The sequence below is a fragment of the Rhipicephalus microplus genome, chromosome 9 (genome assembly GCF_043290135.1).
Source record: "Rhipicephalus microplus isolate Deutch F79 chromosome 9, USDA_Rmic, whole genome shotgun sequence".
Taxonomy (NCBI): Eukaryota; Metazoa; Arthropoda; class Arachnida; order Ixodida; family Ixodidae; genus Rhipicephalus; species Rhipicephalus microplus.
Genome location: NC_134708.1, coordinates 77,323,474 through 77,344,040, shown reverse-complemented (window position 1 = coordinate 77,344,040; position 20,567 = coordinate 77,323,474). Strand labels below are relative to the sequence as shown.

The window sequence follows — 20,567 nt, the reverse complement described above, 5'->3', positions numbered from 1 at the left end:
TAGACGAAGCTCTTTGGGTTAGCAGATGCCTGTAATGTTCGCAGAGCACACGCTCGTTCGGGCATGCACGGCACTCGAACAAACTGCTTGACGGTGGCCCGATCTCGAAAGAAAGTTTGAAACCTCTGCCCTAGAGTTTTATTTTTACACACTTGGTAAATAAAACTACCACTCTCCTGATATCACCTCTACGCTAGCTAGAATTTGTCTCCAAATTGTGTACGGCAATGTTTTTTATACTGACCTTCTAGGTGTGAAATACATCCATTGCACTTGCGTAGGATCACTGCACAAAATAATGTAGTATTTGTTAACGCTTTTCAGGTTGTTCCTCTGTATGTCACCGATAACTTGGCTGCTGTGGCGTGCCTGCGTGGTCTCTTTCTGGCAGGTCTCGTAGGAGCGTCCATTAGGTTCGTTCTCTGCAACTTTAGGAGTGCAGAAAATGCCAATTTTACCAGACTGCTTCTGTTGTACACCTACTGTCATACTTCTGGTTTCTTGATTGTTGTTTTTGTGCTGTTACGCTAAGTATCGTGTATGTATGCACTGGGGAGTTTTAACCAGACATTATTTTAGTGTCTATACTTTAGGGAGGCGATACTTACTGAAAAAACAGTGCGAAACAGAAATGAAACCTCAGACTTCCCTGAAGCATGCAGCAGACGCGCAACGCCAGGCTTATCGCAAGTTGACATGCTGTCACCGCTTGCAAAGCTTCGACTAATGCTTGAAGCGCCCGCAAAGTCACGTATATTACAGACGATGGGTAAAGTATCATGTACAGCCGAGAATGGTAGAAGGTAAGTGTTGAGGACTTGTTTCCTTGTTTGAAAGAATTTTAATGAAAACCAGCAGATATTTCAGCCAAGGAAGGTATAGGAAGGTACCATTTTAAGTGTTTAGTGTGAGCAGAATATTCACTGCGTTTGTTCTTTATCCTCTTAACCTGTGCAACGACGGCGATACTCAGCGCCCCGTTCTCGGCTGAGTGTAAAAGAAGCGCATGAGTGGCGCCGCCTGCAGACAAATACATATCCGCACCTGCGTTTAAAGCATGCGATGCACCCAATCACATACGCGGGTTCTCGCCCGAGGTGTGGAGGACAGCCAACACTTGCTCACATTACATGGTAAGTTAAGGCGAGCCAAAATAATACGCCTCATATTTCGGCGAAAAAAAAATCACGATGGAGCAGTAGGTGACCTTGCTCGCCAGCGAGAAAAAGGGGGCCCAAGTGGCGCTCCTGGACCTGGCGCGGCGGCCTGTTGAGGCCAGTTGAGCCGTGGACTAGGGGCCCCTCCCACCTGTTTCTAACCCTTATTCCATTTTCTTTTTCTCTGTAATAAACAATTTTCCATCCATCTTAACCTGCACATAATCATCATCACATGTGAGCATCTTCTTTGTCTAAAAAGTTGGTCTGGTGGCTCCACTGAATAAATGGCATCGAGACCACAATATATCCGCTGTCATGCAGCGTGGTGGAGGCTGCTGTTGATCCTCGAGTCCTCTCTGGCGTCTAGTTCTCATGCAGCTTCGTTCGGGGCACCGGTTGCTACGCCTGTCTGCTGCCATGGCCCAAGAGACGTTGTCTGGACCATCCGACATCCCCGCCCCACCAGCCATCTTCGTGTGGACTGTCACCTCCCGGCAGCGGGATCCACCTCTCTTCACTGGTCTCCCACGCGACGATGTCGAGGCGTGGCTGAAGAAGTATGGCATGGCGAGTGTGCGCAACCGATGGGACGTGCCCCAAGACTTTGTCACGTCGTCTTCTGTCTATCAGACGTCGCTAAAACGTATTTTAACCACGATGTCAATTCCTCTGTGTTGTCTGTCTTTACTCAACAAATCTGCTGAATTTTAGAACACTAAACCTCCACACTGAAGTCTTGAAGAGAAAGCGCGATGGCAGCCTACAACACCCGGGCGAGACGTAATTCTCGTAAATCGAAGAGGTCCTTTATCTTAGCCGGCGTATGTACTCGGCCATGTCCGAAGCTGACCGCGTTCGACACATCCTCAAAAGATTGGCCACGTCACATCCAACGCTCTGGCCGTCAAAAACCCTAGTAGCATTGATGATGTCATAACGATGTGCCAACATCTCAATGAACTTCAGGCCATCCGGTTACATCCAGACGCCTGTGACACCCGGCCTTCCTCAGATGCGGATTTGCGTACCTTTATTCGAATTTTGATTCGTAAAGAGCTCCAAGCGCAAGGACTGTCATCTCCGCCTGCCCCTCAGCCTCGCTCCTCGTTTACTAGCCTACGCGACATTATCAAAGAGGAGCAGTCTTCCATGGCTTGCTCTCTCACGCTTGACAATCCGCTGCCGCCACCAACTCTTACTGCATCCTGTTCATGCTCAAATCATTCGCCTGTCCCACCTCCTCCAGCATTCTACGCCCCCTGGCGCTGATCTCGCCCAGTGTGCTATTATTGTGGCCTTCGATGCTATATCTTACGATATTTTTGCAAACACCACAGGATGAAGGCCGCAGCTACGACTTTCACGACGTCTTTTCCTGGTCAGTGCGAGTAGCGCCGCCTTTCACCACGTCGCTTGGCCACCCGACGCACCTCGGACCTACCGCTTAGGATGCCCCCGCTCTCCTTCTTCTCCTCGGCGCTCAACAATGCCTCTACAACCGCTCGCCCCTGGCCCTGACGACCACTCGTAAAACTAGCTGGTGCAGTTTTTAGAGGGAAAACTGCATCACCTGGAAAAAAATGAATGCCTCCAAAAAGCCCGGCCGTATTGTTGTTAGTATATGCTGAAGGGTTGCCTATTGAAGCATTGGTGGACATGGGGCTGCTGTTTCTGCTGCTCATTCGACTCTGTGTTTTCGTCTACGTAAGGTAAACTTATAGTAGCACTGCCTCACGTATTGTAAATGACGCAACGATACAGCCATCAGCACAGTGCACTGTCCGAGTTACCATTGATGGCATCCGGCACCATATTCAGTTCTCCATGTTGAATTCCTGCGCATATCTGCTTAGCTAGAGATGGGACTTTTTTTCTGATGCTACTGCTTCTATCTCTTGTCGACAAAGTCTCGTACATATCCAAAAAACTGCCTCACGCTACCGATGCTGAATATTCGTCACGCCGCGCCTACGACCCACCGAAGATTCCGTAGTGCCACCTGGCCACGAGCAAGTTTTAACGACTGCCTCAAACTTCGTTGAGCATGGTGATGTTCTAGTCGCTTGAGCCCTTTCTATATCTGAAGGCCTTGCACTAACAACGAGTTTTATTCGTTTTGTAGTGTAGCATACGCACCAACGCGTATGCGCCTTCGGAAGACAACAAAAAGCCCGTGCTCTGCTTGCGCGAGAGTTTGTGCCGCCTTTGCCAGACTTGCCGTACGCCCACTTTCCGTTGCGACCTCGTTGCGACTTCTCTGCAAGAATAAACATCATCACAGTTTCATTAACGGCACCACCTTTCTCGCTGTACGCAATGTCACAAGTGAGCGCATTCTGCTCCCCGAAGGCGTTGTTGTAGTTTGCGGCGCCGGCACACAACGTGTTTTTGTAGTAGCTGTGAATACTGGTGCGGTGCAACCAGGCTCACTTACAGATGCCACCCGTGCTACGGCTATCGCCAACGCATTCAGCAGGGACCTGACTTCATCCCAAGCAGAACTACTCGCGTTGTTGTCCACGCATAAATCTTCCCTCGACATTCATTCTTCTATTCTAGGACATACTTCAGCGGCAGCTCATCGCATGCTCACTGACGAAAGTTCTATTGTTCGTCGCTGACCATACCGGGTATCTTCTATCGAACATTAAATCATCTACAAGCACATGCTGAACCAAAACATTAACTGTCCCTCCCCTAGACCTTGGTCATCACCTGTTGTTCTCGCCCGAAAAAAGACTGCTCGGTGTGATTCGGCGTCGACTATCTTGCGCTGAACAAAATAACAAGGAAAGAGGCATATACCGTGCCTTGCATTGGTGATGCTTTGTATTCATTGCAAGGAGCAGAATATTTTTCCAGCCTTGACCTGCGTTCGAGTTACTGGCAAACTTGTATGCACGAGGATGATATGAAGAAACTGCCTTGCCACAACTGAAGGACTTTACGAATTCAACGTGATGCCTTTCGGCCTCTGAAACGCGCTAGAAACCTTCGAACGAACGATGGACACTTTAATGCGGGGCCTCAAGTCGAAAAAAATGCGCTTGCGTTGCATTGATGACATCATCATAATTTTTTAACATTCGAACAATACTTCCAGCGCCTAGAGAAAGTTCTGAAGTGTCTCGCAGCTGCTCGTATCCAGCTGAATACAAAAAGTGCCACTTGGCAAGCAAAACTATTAAAGTACTTGAACATCTCGCCAGCAAAGACGGTATCGGGCCTGATCCCGTCAAGAGTGCTGCCACTGTTCGATTGCCGATGCCTCACCATTCCAAAAAATTCTTCAGCTTTTTTTTTTGTCTCGCTTCGGCTTTCCACTTGTGTGGCCCAATACGTTGCTTTATGCTCACTCTGCCAGCGCCGCAAACGCCCCACGTCATCTCCATGAGAACCTCTGAAACCTCTTCCTTTTCGTGAGGCTCCACTTGAAGTAATTGGTATCGACCTTTACTGGCCACTGCCAAGACCAGCAAGCAGAAAACGATGGATTCTCACTGCGGTCGATCACTTGACGAGCTACGCCGAAACAACTGCACAGCTACCTCCAGGATCCGCAGAGGACATTGCTACTTTTTAGGTTTGAAGCTCCTTATAGTGGCACCAGTTCGTTCCTCGTAGTCGTAGTAGTAGTGTGTAACCAGCCTTACATTTTGATCTCCAAGATGGTACCGTTGGGAGATTTCTTCTGTGCGTTGTTGAACAATAAAAAATTCGCAGCGTGCGCGTTAACTAAAAGCCGAATCCTCCTGTCTCTCATTCCCCCTTAGCAGCCATTGCCATGTACATTGAGCACTATCTGACAAGAAAGGGATGCTATGGTATACTCGCTGGGCGTAACCTCTTTGGTTTTAGAAAGGTTTAGCGAGTATTGGGCCGCAGTGCCATGAATACAGTGAACTAGTATGTACCATGAACTCGAGGTGGTTAAAGGTGGGATGTAGACACGAAGCGCAAGCCATAAGAAAGTGTGCGTGTGCCTCCTCTCGTTCAGTCCTTGGAATGTCTGCTGGATGGTGGTGCTTCTATATGAGGAATATACAATGAAAAGATGCGAGATGGTGGTACTTGGAGTGTTGAATAGGTGGACGAATGGACACACAGACAGATGCATGGACGGACGCACGGATGGCTGCATGACTGCATGGACGGATGGACGCATAGAGGGACGCAGGAGCGGATGCATGGACGAACGCAGGGACGGACGCCCAGATGGACGTGTGGATGCACAAACAGACGCACGCACGGGCAGCCACACAGACGCACGCATGGACAGACTGAAGTAAGAACGAATGGATGGACGGATGCTTCGCCCCACTCTCCATCATTCACTTCGTGGATATGCTGCCATTTTTGGAAGCCATTTTGCTGCACGCCGCAACATTCTTTTGAGAGACCTCGCCAAGGAATTTTTTTAGACTACTGGACGACGTTTTCCAATCATATAACACCATCCATAAGACGACCTCCAGCAACCATCTTTAAACTAATAGCCTCACTGAGTGCTTTCATCAAACTCTTTCCGATTTGATATCCTTGTATACCACACTGATCATACCAACTGAGATACTATCCTGTCATTCGTAACCTTTGCGTACACTACTTCTACGCAGCGCACCACCCCTTCTTCCTTGTCTGCAGCCGTCAACCGACATCTCCCCTCTGCGTCTTTTTTTTTATGTCCTCGTCAATTCGTCGGCGCCATGGAGCAGCAACCTAATTTTTCGCCTTGCCGCTTGTCGCCACCGCTTCCGCCTAAATACCAAGGCAAGTCAGCAGGATCGAAAGACCCGCTACTATGAATTTCAACGCATCATTGAGTTTAATCCTGAACACGAAGTGCATGCTGCTGTAGACCCCAATGTGAGTCCCCGGTTTGCCTGAGAAGTTTCAGTCACGTTTTATTGGCCCCTACTCTGTTGTCCAGCGAACTTCTCCAATGAATTGTCGCGCAACCCCCGCTGACATGCCATCCCACAACCGTTGCTATGGCACGAAGACTGCCCACGTCTCGCGGTTAAAACCTTTCGCAAGACGTACACCACCAAAAAACAGCGGTCGGGTTGGCCGCTTCCACGCGAGGAGTAAGTTGGTGCGAGCACAATATTCACAGCGTTTGTTCTCCATCCTCTTCACCTATGCATAATCAACATCGCTGTGAGAATTTTCTTTTACCGAAGAATCGGTCTCGCAGCTCGGCTTAATAAATGGCAGGGAGAGCATATCACTGCGGTATAGCCGTAGTGATATTCAGGATGGAGGTTTGAAGAAAGTAAAAAGGGTGAATGGAGAACTTGTCGCCTGGGGAAAAGAACCTGGAACCTTGGGATAAGTCGCATGCATGCACATAAATGTCTGGTAAAGCAGAAGAGCGCACGGCCGTCACCGTCCGCTCATCCATCAAGCGCTTTATCCGATGGTTGCTGGTTTGGTACCTGCCGCACGACGTCTCTTCTCGTCCGCTTTACCTTTCACATATTTATACGCCGCTTGATAACATAGACTTAAAAGAGTGAAATTGAAGCATGTTGTACCTACCCTGTCTTCCTTAACTGTTGGTTTTTAAGCATGTACAACGTCATCGGTCATGCCATTCTTGATCCATCGGTTATCGCCCGATCATGTAAAGCACTGTGCTACATTTGGTCAACCGAGAAAATGGCGCAAATATTGAGTTTGCTTTAAATTTTAAAGTGCGTACATAAAGAAAACGAATAGATAAGTCTATGTCAACCACTTTACATGGATCTAATCAATGAAAATATTTTCTTTTTCTAAAGAGTGCTGATGCAGGAGCGCGACGTTCTGAAATCAGCAAAGTCCAATCCTAAGCTTTGCTAACCGCAAACGTGTGGTTTATGTTTTCAGCACCGTTTCATCAGTGATCAACTCTCACGCGGCGACCTTTTATGTGGACGTCGTCTCTCCGCACATTGACTTGGGTGCGAAGCAAGCTATGTGGATGACACATTTTTTAGGTAAGAAGAAGCCTAAATAATTCGTGGGGGGTGGTGGGGACGATGCATTGCTGCGACATAATGCTATCTTGGGTTAGAGCATTCATTCATTTTTCTTTGACCACTTTCGCCATGTTGTTTCTCGTGCACGCCCCCAGCTTTTGTTCTAACATCCTGGTTGTTTATGTTCAATTAAGCGTACTGTGTTCTTGTGGTTATAATAAAACTTAAATTCGAACTTCAATTTCAATGAAATTGACCTTACAGAACTGGGAAGCGGCACCTTGATGACTGCGTTCGCCGTACTGGTGCCTTACATGGGAACCGCGACACGGGTAAGTCGACAGAATTCGTAAACTCAAATTATCCTAAATTAATCACTGTTCAAGCAGAACAATTAGACCTTGTGTATAAATGAAGTGGAATTGCGCAAGTTCTTGCCAATTTAGCGAAGCTACAGCGTAATTCACTCCGTCTTAAGCTCATACACATTTGTGTGCCAGAGCGAAAAATGGCAAACTTGTTCAAAAGCGCAGCTACTCATAGGATGTTTGAAATTTGTGGACCACTTCTGAACCGCCCTTGTTAATATAGCCTATCCCTTCCGGCCTTTGATTTCTTTAATTTGACAAGATGTATTGAGAGCTTACTGGTTCCAGCCCTTTCTGGCCCAGATTTTTTTTAGGCATGTAGATGTTCTTACGTGTGCTTTTCCTCATGGCTACAGGTTCAGAAGACCAGAAACAGAGCATTGAGTCAGCGGTGTAATTAATAATAGATTTTTCTATTGACGTCCCTTAGGTAACCAGAGCTCAGTGGCCGTAAAATGAGGAAAATGGCTTCTATATTCCTGCTACTCGCAAAAGTACTCGAAATCTGAACCACTTCCACTTTCAGTCAGGGTAACTTTATCAGGCCATTCGTGAAAGTGACTGAAACTTCATTAGTAACTTGCAAAATCCCGATGAAGCATTCGAGAATTTTTGTGCCCTATTCCTAAAAGCTGTGCACAAAAATACTAATATTATGAAGTCTTGGTAGTCTTGGCTGCGACAGCGTTTATTTGAGGAAAGACCTCGCAAAACGAACGGGCAAAGCCAGCGCACAGACGATGACGATCATGATGACCCAGAGTGGCAATGAGGGCAAAGAGACAAGCGGATGATGGTGATTGTGATTATGAAGGGATGAGGACGATGTAAGTTACAAATGCCCCTGCTAATTCCCCCCACTTGGAAGCGGACACCCTGGCAGCCGTAAGTCAAAGTGACGGGGAACGTCACGTGAAAGGTTTCATGCGACAAACGTGGACAATCTCTGTGCTGCGGTAGCGACGGTCTGTTGGGGCGACGAGTGGTGTCACACGATAATTAACCGGCGAAGTCTGTTCTAAAACAATGTATGGCCCGATGAAGCGTGGTTGGAATTTGTCACAGAGACCAGGAGTGCGAATAGGTGTCAAAAGCAGCACCTCGTCACCAGGTTGGAAAGACACAACGTGGTGGGATTCGTCATAGATGATCTTCCGCTCGTGCTGTCTCGCTTCAGTATTGATGCGATCCTGATGTCGAGACTGGGCCAGGCGGGAAATGTATTCTTCGCTAGAAGACTGACATGAATTCCCATGGCTGCTAAGGAAGGAGACGTCGAGAAAGGTAGTAGGGGTGCGTCCGTACACGAGGTAAAACGGTGAGTAGCAAGTTGTTCGCTGAACAGCGGTGTTGTAAGCGAATGTCAGGAATGGTAAAAGAGTATCCCAGTTTTTGTGGTCGGGTTGGACGTAAACGGCTATCATGTCGGCAAGGGTTCGGTGAAATCTTTCTGTGAGACCATTTGTCTGAGGGTGGTAGCTTGAAGAAGAATGGCGATTTGGGCTAGTTGGTTTGAATTCATAGTAATAAGGGCTGCAGCGCGAGCACGAATGTGCTAGAAGAAACAGACAAAGTCGAGGTACGGAAGGCAAAAGAGGACAACACGAGCGCTGTGTTCAAGCGGATAAGGAAGGTGTTTTCGTTATTCTACACAATGATGTCTTTTTGCAAAAAGCGTCACAGGCGGTTGTGAAACACTTTGTACAGGTTACAGCAAAAAGTTCCAATATCAAGAAAGATGCTATAGCTCGCCTCGAGGCTGTGAATTTGCTAGCAGCGCTCGTGTTGTCCTCTTTTGCCTTCCGTACCTCGACTTTGTCTGTTTCTTCTAGCACATTCGTGCTCGCGCTGCAGCCCTTATTACTATGGTATCTTGAAGCTGTCTTGTGAGTAGTTCCAGAAGCGCGCAGTACTTCATTTACAACTTGTGACAGGAACACTTTGCCGCGGTCACTAAGCAGTACACGAGGAGCCCCATGACGCAGTATTATTGCGTGAAGAATAAAGTCTGCAACTTCCACAGCTGAGCCTGTAATAACAGAAGAAGTCTCAGCGTAGCGTGTCAGGTGGTCCACGGCAGTAACTATCCATCGTTTGCCAGCAGATGTGACGGGGAGAGGCCCGTAAAGGTCCACACCTACAACCTCGAACGGCATTGAAGGGCACGGAAGTGGCTGTAGAGGTCCAGCAGGTGCCGACGTGGGGAGTTTACGACGCTGGCATGGGTAGCAGGAACCGACGTACCGAGCTACACTAGAAGAAAGGCCAGGCCAGTAATAATGACATCGAATGCGGTCAAGAGTTTTTTGAAAACCAAGATGACCAGCAGTCAAGTCGTCGTGGAAGGCTTCGAGCACCTGAAGTCGAAGAGAGCGTGGCAGTACAGGAACCCAGCGCTGACCGTCAGGGTGGTAGACGTGGCGGTAGAGAACCCCATTGTCCAGCTTAAAGTGCAGGAGTTAACGACGGAGTCGCGCGTTTGGTGGATGAGAAACTCCCGAAAGGTGGTCCATCATGCGTCTGCAGTATGAATCGGACCGCTGGCGGGAGATAAATGTTGGCTCGTCATCCGAAAAGGGTTGCGTTATTGATGCGAGCGTATGAACTTTGGTAGATGTGGCGGTTGAGTTCTCACCAACGCTCATATGGGTAGTTGGAAGCGGGCAACGAGATAAAGCATCGGCGTCTTTATGTTTTCTGCCTGACTTGTAGGTTATGTCAAAGTCGTACTCGTGTAAGCGTAGTATCCACCGACCCAAGCGTCCGGACAAGTTCTTCAGTGTAGAAAGCCAGCATAAGGCATGGTGGTCCGTAACGATTGTGAAGGGACGGCCGTGGAGATAGGGACGGAACTTCTGGACCGACCAAACCACAGCCAAACACTCTTGCTCAGTTATAGTGTAGTTCTTTTCAGCAGCAGTGAGTACGCGACTGGCATATGCAACAACTTTCTCTAGGGAAGACTTGTCGCGTTGTAGAAGAACGCCTCCTATACCAAGGCCGCTAGCGTCGGTATGGAGGATAGTTGGTGCGGCTTCGTCAAAGTGGCAGAGCAGAGGTTCAGACGTGAGTGCCCGCTTCAACAGGTCGAACGCCGTTTGACATTCTTGAGACCACAGAAAGGGGACGTTGGAAGCAAGTAGTTGGTGTAATGGAGCAGCAATAGAAGCGAAGTTCTGGATAAACCGGCGAAAATAGGAGGCGAGGCCAAGGAAACTGCGAAGCTCCTTTGGTTTTTCGGGGCGCGGAAAGTGAAGGACTGCAGAAATCTTGTCAGGATCGGGCCGGATGCCATCTTTGCTAACGACGTGTCCTAAGACCTTGGTAGATTTGCTAGCGAAAGAGCATTTCTTCGTGTTTATTTGAAGCCCGGCGCCCGCAAGGCACGTCAAAACTTGATCCAATCGTTCTAGGTGCTCAGGAAACGTTGACGAAAATATAATAATGTCGTCCAGGTAGCATAGGCAACTTTTCCATTTCAGGCCGCGCAGCACGGTATCTATCATGCGCTCAAAAGTCGCGGGTGCGTTGCAGAGCCCGAAAGGCATCACGTTGAATTCACATAGCCCGTCGGAGGTTGCGAATGCCGTTTTCTCCTTATCGTCTTCATTCTTCATGCATGGGGATCTGCCAGTACCCAGAACGCAAGTCGATGCTTGAAAAGAATTCCGCGCCTTGTAGGGAATCAAGGGCGTCGTCAATGCGTGGCATAGGGTACACGTCCTTGCGTGTGATCTTATTGAGCGCCCGGTAGTCCACGCAAAACCGCACAGAGCCATCCTTCTTATGGACCAAAACAATAGGAGACGACCAAGGGCTAGATGAGGGACGGTTGACTTCCCGTTTAAGCATGTCCGCAACGTTTTCTTCTATAATTTTTCCTTCAGTTAGAGACACGCGGTAGGGTCGGCGGTGTACAATATATGTCCCAACAGTTTGAATTCGATGTGCTGTAGTATTAGTGCGGCCCAGCTTAGACGAGCAAATATCGAAAGAATTTGCATGTTTCTGTAACAATGCGAGCAGCTGCTGCCTCTGTGAATATGTCAATTCGCTGCTGATAGTGGTGGTAAAGGCGGAGGAAGAAACATGCTCACCGAGGCAAGGTTCTTTGGATGCGATGGCCTGAAGTGGCGTGACCAGTACAGGCTCGAAGTCAGCAACACACGCCACAGTAGTGCCCTGTGGCAGTAAGATCTTCTCCGGTGTAGAGTTGACAGCGGTGACAAGTGCCGAGCCATTGCAAAAACGAACGACACCGGACGGAAGAACTATACCTTTGCGAACGCAAAGTGGTGATGGTGAGACCAATACATCCCCGTGATAGATGTCGTTGGACGTAATGCTGACAATTTGCTCTTGTAGTGGCGGGAGTTCGATGTCTTTCGCAGCGACCAGACGAAGTGGCTTCTGGTTATCGTCGTCAAGCATGTAGTCGGTGTCAGCGAGGTGAACGACGCGTTGTCCACAACAAATCGCCGCGGAAGCAGATGATAGAAAATCCCACCCTAAAATTAGTTGGTGAGAGCAGCGGGACAGGACAGCAAACTGGACATGATGGCGGATGCCGTCGATGAAAACACGCACAGTACAAAGCGCGGAAGGGCGAATGACGTTCCCCTGGGCAGCGACTAACGTGGGACCATCGTAAGGCGTCATTACTTTCCTTAAATGTTCACACAAATCAGCACGTATCACAGACAATGTCGCACCTGTGTCCACCAAAGCATCGACTCGCACTCCTTCCACTTCCACAGAAAGCATGTTACACGGGCCTAATGGAGGAATTTCAGTTCTAATTCCGAATGCAGTTTTTCCTCCACAAACTGCATCGTTTAGTTTTCCGAATGAATATCAGAGGTGAATGAAGCGGGCCGAAGTGGAGAAGTGGAACGGCGGAAGGGCGAAGGCGAGCGGCGTCTCGTGTTTCCGCTGTTTCGTGGTGCAGTCGATGCAGGAGGAGATGGAGACCGGTGCGGGGGAGACGAATAACGCCGACCTTGATAAGACGCCCCGGTGTACAAATTCCGTTCACGCACATCGTTCCGACGCTCATCTTGCTGGCGCTTTCGGCAGAAACGAGATATGTGGCCGCGATAGCCACAGTAGTAGCATACAGGGCGGGACGAGCGCCACGGTGGGGAATAGAAGGCATTCGGGGCACCTGGAGATAGCGCGGTCAGGTGGGCCGAAGGGTCAGGGGGCACGGAATGGTAGTTCACCGGGGTAGCGGCAGCAACTGACGCGTAGGATGGACGTGGCAATGTCGCGTGGGCGTCGCTGGGAGGCACGGCAGCAACTTGAGGGTACGTGGCTATAGGGTGAGAAGCAGGTGGCTGTACGGGCGCAGAGCCAGTCAGGGATGTAAGTTCCTCCCTGATGATGTCACGTAAGGGCATTCCCGAAGGCTGTGTAGGTCGCGGTGTAGGAGGTGTGAAGCCCATGGACCGCAATTCTTCGCGTATAATGTCCCGGATGAGGTCACGCAGATGGCCATCTGACGTGGAGTGGTGGTCGCCGATGTCTGGTTGAAGGCGAACGGAGTCCAGCGCATCAAGGCGCTGGCATGTCGCCACGACATCAGCGATGGTAGCTGGGTTTTGCACAGCGAGGGCATTAAAGGCAACAGGCCCAATGCCTTTCAATATGTGGCGCACTTTGTCCGATTCCGGCATGGATTTATTGACACGCCGGCAGAGTGCGAAGACATCCTCGATGTATGAAGTATACGATTCACCTGGATGTTGTCGGCGAGTATCGAGTGTCCTCTTCGCGACGGCGGATCGAACGTCTGGTGTCCCAAAGACGTGCCGCAACTGCTGCTGGAAGGTAGCCCAGTCTGCTAAGTCAACGACGTGGTTAAAATACCATGTCTTCGCGACTCCGACCAGATAAAAAGGCACGTAACGCAGTTTTGCGGCCTCGTCCCACCTATTAGCGGCACTTACGCGGTCGTAGTCATCAAGCCAGTCTTCTACGTCTTCTCCCCGAAGACCAGCGAAGAGCGGGGGTTCCCGCTGATGTCCGTGTATGTAAGTAGGAGGGGCAGCTTGCGGCGGTGCGTGGTTGATGACATCAGTGCCGGCAGGCTTGGTCTGGGACATGCTGCCTGACTGTGGGCGCAAGCGGTGGCCTGAACGAAGCTCCAGGGGGTATGGCGGGCTGCGGGAGGTCAGAGGACCAAAAATCCACCTCCACCACGTATGAAGTCTTGGTAGTCTTGGCTGCGACAGCGTTTATTTGAGGAAAGACCTCGCAAAACGAACGGGCAGAGCCAGCGCACAGACGATGACGATCATGATGACCCAGAGCGGCAATGAGGGCAAAGAGACAAGCGGATGATGGTGATTGTGATTATGAAGGGATGAGGACGATGTAAGTTACAAATGCCCACAATATTATGATGTGTGGGGCTCCATACCGACTTCCTTATGACCTCGGGCTTCAAGTTGGTAGTTGTAAGTTACCTTTCGTAACCTTTCCGCCACCTTTTTGGATTCCATAAAACTTATTTGCAATATGTCATCGCTTGGTCTTTTTTTTTTTTGGTATCAACTGTGAATTGTGCAAGTTTTTCGTTTCGGACAAGGCTAGTGGAAAAGGGGTGGGGGGAGGAACAGTCCAAGTTGGCTCACCTTTTTTCAACTGAAAAAAAAAACATGGCTAATATCTCTGCCACAGGAATCGGTGCAGCATGAACGTGAAACGTGTCTTCACGGAGGTTGTTCAGCGTTTATTGTGCATTGTTTCTCCGCACGTACAACAGAATGAATCCTATGGAAATGCGTCGTAATGCCTCGCGAAAACGACGAGTAGCTCGAAATTCGCACCACCCTTTTCAAGCACAAATATCGCATGAAACCAGCACGAACTAACAAATGTCACTGCTCGGTACTTAAAGCGTGTGGCTAGAGCACAAAAAAAGACTTCCAGAAACTAGCGTATAAGTATACACAGGACGAGCTCGGACTGACAATATGTGGAGTTTAACGCCCAAAAACCATGAAATGATTATGAGAGACGCCATGGTGGAGAGCTCCGGAAATTTTGACCACCTGGGGTTTTTCACCCTGCACTCACATCGATGTACACGAGCCAGCGCGAACTAACAACTGCCTCAGTTACTTCTTCGGGTGTGAGCATGGCGCTGCTTTCTCAAACGCGGCCGCTGCAGCGAACGAAGTCACCTTCGCGCTCTCTGAAAGTCAACACCAGCTCTGGACGTATGAATCATCCGGAACAATATATAAACGACCAAGTATCGCAATGCACGGAGATGCGACTTTCAAAGAACACCCTCGCACCTTTCACGCCATCTCACCAGTCATAACAAAAACACCCTGAAATAATGATTCATTGATACGTAGGGTTTAATGTCCCAGAACCACCATGTGATAATGAAAAACGCTGTAGTGGAAAGTTCCAGAAATTTCGACCACTTGGGGTTCTTAAACACGCACCCAGATTTGAGCACACAGGCCTACAGCATTTTTGTCTCCATCGAAAATGCCCCCCCCCCCCCCCCGCAGTGGTGGTCTAATGGCTAAGGTACTCGGCTGCTGACCCGCAGGTGGCGGGATCGAATCCCGGCTGTGGCGACTGCATTTTCGATGGAGGCGAAAATGCTGTAGGCCCGTGTGCTCAGATTTGGGTGCACGTTAGAAAACCCCAGGTGGTCGGAATTCTCGGAGCCCTCCACTACGACATCTCTCATAATCATGTGGTGGTTTCAGTACCTTAAACCTCACATATCAATCAGTCCATCGAAAATCTATTGGGACTTGATCACGCAACCTGCGGCTCAGCAGCCAATTACCTTAGCCACTAGAGCGCCACGGTGGGACAAAAAAAGAACACCGTGAAATGATTCATCTCTGAGTACCGCCAACAAGTTCTGCATACAACTACAGGTTTTCCCGCTCTCTTTAATCCAAGTGCCAGCCTAAATAATCTGCCCGCCATTGAAATAATCTGATCGCCGAGCTATTTAATTCATGTGCCAAACATTTAATCCAAGCACCAACATATTTAATCCGAACGCCAACTCACTCAGGCCGTGTGCCATTGAGTTTAATCCAAGTGCCACCATATTTATTCCGATTGCCAATGACTTTAATTCAGGTGCCAGTCAGTTTAATCCATGCGCTAGAAACACACAGTTAGCCACTCTATATAGTATAAATGTCAGAATAACGTAAACATGGCGTCACAGCAACAACTTTTCCCTCGGCTATACTTGGTAGCGCTTATGAAATGAAGTGCGCAGTGCGACTTCCCCTTAACATTTTGGTGTCATAGCTTCCAAATAAAAAAACAGTCAGTAGTAATTGCATGTATGGGTACTTAAATGTATTTGCTCATAAAGTCCATGTTAGTCTTTATTGAATTGCTACTGCTTCATTCCAGTTAACCATCTACACCATCGCATATGCATAGATTCGTGTTGTCTGCTGAGCAGACGGCATTTGGCTACTTATGCGCTGAAGCTGCAGTCACTAAATTGACCACCTGGGGTTTTTCACCCTGCACTCACATCGATGTACACGAGCCAGCGCGAACTAACAACTGCCTCAGTTACTTCTTCGTGTGTGAGCTCACTAAATTAGTACCCCAGGTACTAATTTAGTGAGCAGTCGTCTGCTCAGCCCAGGGAGAACAGTGACCGACAGATGATATCCATTCGTTCTTGAAATCAGAAATAACCACTTAAAAATACCAAACTTGCATTTATTCGGGTTCATGTGGAAATAAGTTGTTATAAAAGCATCAAAGTAGATACTCCGGTTTTCATGTAACAGACGACGCTTAGTGTAGCTGAAGCGTGCTTACTTGAAACGTGTGTTTTCATACGGAAACATTTGCAGACGAAGAGAGAGCTTTGCTTGAAGTCATGGCTGGACGCAAACGAGGACCACACTTTAAGAACCCCGCCGCACTTCGTCGAAAAAACAGCAGAGTATCGGTGGTCGACAGGGCTAGGATTGTGGGCGTTTACAGGTGTGGCGGTGACTTAAAGCAACTGGCCGACGCTCTAGCCATCAACATTAAAACAGCAAGATCGATTGCCGCTACCGACAGAGAAACATCTAAGCATGGTGGGTGTTCAAAAAAGAAGTTTGGAGATGACGTCGTGAGTACTTTGAGACGAATTGTCGACAAAAACTGTACATTTACATTGAAGCAAATAAAGGAGGCCCTGGAAAAAGAAATGCCAGGAGTAACAATCAGTGCAAGCACAGTCGACCGCTTGCTGGATGTCCACTGCTACTCGATGAAGGTAGTGACGCAGAGGCCCACAGATCACAACCGTGACGATATCAAGCACAGCCGCATGCTGTACGCCCAATGGCTGCCATCTGATGGACCGCGTGTTTGCCGCTTCGATTTTGATTAGACTAACTTCAATATCTGGTGTTCCAGGAACTTTGGCAGGGCAGCTAAAGGACAACCAGCTGTGCACATGACCACAACGACAAAGGGAGTGAACTTGAACATTATAGCATGCATGTCCGCAAATGAAGTTATTTACTGGACTGTGGTGGACAAAGTTCATTGGGTAGTTTTTAATGACTTCCTCGGTGATGTTTCGGCCCGCGTAGAACGTGATGAGCCAAATACCGAAGCTGTATTCCTTTTTGATAATGCACCTGCTTACGCTCGAGCAGAACAGGCGGCTTTGGCTAACTCCATGCACTCTATTAAGCGCCTGCCAGCGTACAGTCCCTTCTTTAACCCTATAGAAGAAGCCTTCTCGAATATCAAGTCACACGTGAAGGCCTATTTGAGCGAACGTCGTAATTTAGTTTTAGTGATACTGCAAGGCATGGCGAAAAAGGAGCACAGGCGTTCTTTGCTGCTGGAGGCGGCTCGCCACTCCATGCAACAAATACAGCGCGTGGACTGCGCGGCCTTTGATCGGCACAATTTCTCTTTCGTTCCGGCCGCTTTGCGTGAAGATGTCTTGTGAACATCCATCTCCGAGCCCTATGAGACAGTTCTGTTTTAATAAATACACTAACTTGTGCCTATGTTGCATTTCTTGAATAATTAGTAGTAATCACTCTTGCTTTCCTATATATATATATATATATATATATATATATGTGTGTGTGTGTGTGTGTGTGTGTGTGTGTGTGTGTGTGTGTGTGTGTGTGTGTGTGTGTGTGTGTGTGTGTGTGCGTGTGTGTGTGTGTGTGTGTGTGTGTGTGTGTGTGTGTGTGTGTGTAGAGATAGAGAGGGGGGACAGAACAAATAATTTACTAATTTAGTTATTGCACTGAATTCGCAAGCTTCCAATGTGCGATGAGAGGCATAAAGCCGCGCAAAAAAAACGCGTACACAAAAAAAGAAAGCTAGGCCCAAGGTCAGTTGCGTGTTATTATCATTTTGTTTCCTCTGTGTTCGTTTTATTGCATTCGTCAAGTATGTCACAAAACTAACAAGCTAAACGAACAATCAGTACTGTTCGTATCATCAGAGACAATTAACTTTGTTTGAATAAAAAATAAGAGCATACAATAATGTAAAATAAAACTTTTATTGCCACATCAGGATGATCAGTTTACGTTTTATGTTCACTACAGGAAAAAAACATATTGGAATTATCTCTAATTCACAATGCGTGCCGCTTGACGGCTTCCTAATTTCTTGATTATGTAGCTGTCTTTGACCCATCACTGCCCGCGGCCATGCTTTTAATCTCTTAGTATGCGTTCTGGCACTCCAATAAACACATTGTGTTTTCGCATTACATGACCTGTCCTGGTAATGTAATGTTGTAGTGTGTACCAAAGCCAATTATGAGCTTCAGTGCCGAATACTGAATTTCATTGCAATGTAAAATATTCAGTAATATGTTCCTGCGTTTTTTTTTTCGTTTTCATTCAAATTATTTCACCTGGGCCAAGCACTCATTATACAAACTTGCGCATAGCAAATTATAAGCACTCCAAACATGGCTTGAGCGAACCACGGCAGTAATTTTTTTCAAGAATACTATCGGCGAATACAAATAATAATGATGAATTCTACCTTCCGACTATTGTCTTTTATACTGTAGGAACTGCATTTCAATTGCATTGCCGTTATTACGCCCCGTTTTCTGGTTTTTGTGCGTGGATTAAACTGACTGGCACCTGAATTAAAGTCATTGGCAATTGTATTAAACACGGTGGCACTTGGATTAAACTCAATGGCACGTGGCCTGAGTGAGTTGGCGCTTGGATTAAATATGTTGGCGCTTGGAATAAATGTTTGGCACATGGATTAAATAGCTCGGCGTTCAGAATATTTCAATGGCGTGCAGATTATTTAGGCTGGCACTTGGATTAAAGTGAGCGGAAAAACCTGTAGTTCACCGTTACTTAGGGAAAAAAAATGACCCTACATTTCCGAAGTTATTCGTGAGGAAATTCGAATGCATTTCTTGCGCCGAGAGAATGCACCGTTACCGTCAGACACTCGCATTCACGAAGTTCTGCCAACGCCTTGAGAGGAGGCCCGCCAGCGAATGGTTGAGAGGGAGGCGCTAGTGGACAGGAGAGTGCGGCGCAGGGAGGCGGGAGAGCGAATGACGAGAGAAGGAGCGCCGAAGCACGGCGCCAACCCTGCGGTTGCTCCGGTTGCTGGGGGCGAGGATAAGCGCGCGCCCACAGCTGTTGCCATGGGAGAGGGAGTGAGGGCAGAGAGAACACCTGCCGGCGCGCGGCCGCTGTCGCTCGCAGGATTTCAAGCTGGACGGTTGTGCCCTCGCGATCTCCGACTTCAGCGTAGCTCCCGCCGACTGGTTCGCCCTCCGCGGTCTCCTGATGCCGTGTAGCTCTCGCATTGTGGCACCCCGCCCTTGGACTGCTTCGACCGGATCCCCACTTTCCTATCTCCTTCTTTTTCCTCTCGTTGGCTGTCTTCTTCTGCTTCTACTTTCCTTCTATCCTTTTTATCCCTCCTTAACCCCACCCCTATAAGGCACTGCGCCGTGTCGCCTGAAGGCAGACAGAAATTAGGTGCCTTTTTCCTCTTCATTGTAACCACTACCACCTGTCGCGGACGCCACCACCGGATGCTTGACATAGCCCGACCAACCTCCTTAAGCCCGAATAAGAAATGCATTCGCATTTGAAAATGCGCTTCGTGGTCTGGTCGGTTCGCGCTGCGGAATGAGAAGTCGTAGATTCGACTCCCGGAGACGGAACTTTTCCGAATACGTTTTTTTTTTTTATTTGCCATCGCTGGTGTACATTTCGCAACGTCACATCTATGATGGAAAAACGTCAATGAAGCCGTGGTGGATGGACCCCAGCATCCTACATTTTGGTGTTAAAAAGCCGTGCGTGCACTCCTTCAATATACAAGCTTCATTTGATATGCTGATAAGAATCTACTTTTGAGAAATTGCCGAGTAACAGTCACGACATTTTGTGCACAGATTGTTATGGCGTTGTACAGCGGTGCGTCCGGACCATTCGCTGGGATGATAATTGTGGCCATCTGTCTTCCGTGGACCAACACTAAGGTAAGCTTGTACAAGACCCGAACCAGACTTCTCTGGATAGATAGATAGATAGATAGATAGATAGATAGATAGATAGATAGATAGATAGATAGATAGATAGATAGATAGATAGATAGATAGATAGATAGATAGATAGATAGATAGATAGATAGATAGATAGATAGATAGATAGATAGATCTGCAGCCTTCCATGTCCACAATAGTGCTCAGGCATGTGTGAGCCCTCTTCAATTCCACTTCCTCCCAAAAAGATACAATTCCTTTTTGGTTTACTGTACAGTATTGCTTCTGCACCTAATGCTTTTTCTTCTTTTTTTTTGTTCTTTGTTGGTTTTGGAAAATGGGTGGACTATCTATGTTACCTGAAAGAACAAACTCTTAGTTGATAGATTTCAGAGCGGTCTGTGATGTTTCGTTTCGTTCCGTTTTATAACGATGTTTCGTGCTTGCTGTTGTAAGAAATGTCAAATCACAATTATCACAGCACAATACCTTCATTTGCGTAAACTAATTAGAATTTTTTGGAGTGTCGAGTTACTGTGAAGGCCTGTAGCAAGAACAATGC

At 48.0% G+C, this 20,567-nt stretch overlaps 1 protein-coding gene across 1 annotated transcript in view; it reads left to right on the top strand.

Moving 5' to 3' along the window:
• Positions 1-20,567, top strand: part of LOC119164743 (putative sodium-dependent multivitamin transporter) — a 74,549-nt gene that overhangs the window by 30,710 nt on the left and 23,272 nt on the right. Inside the window, exons 8-11 of the mRNA XM_037416952.2 lie at positions 325-413; positions 7,032-7,141; positions 7,388-7,455; positions 19,916-20,002. Coding sequence (XP_037272849.2) covers positions 325-413; positions 7,032-7,141; positions 7,388-7,455; positions 19,916-20,002 — 354 coding nt within the window. The remainder of the gene's footprint in view (positions 1-324; positions 414-7,031; positions 7,142-7,387; positions 7,456-19,915; positions 20,003-20,567) is intronic.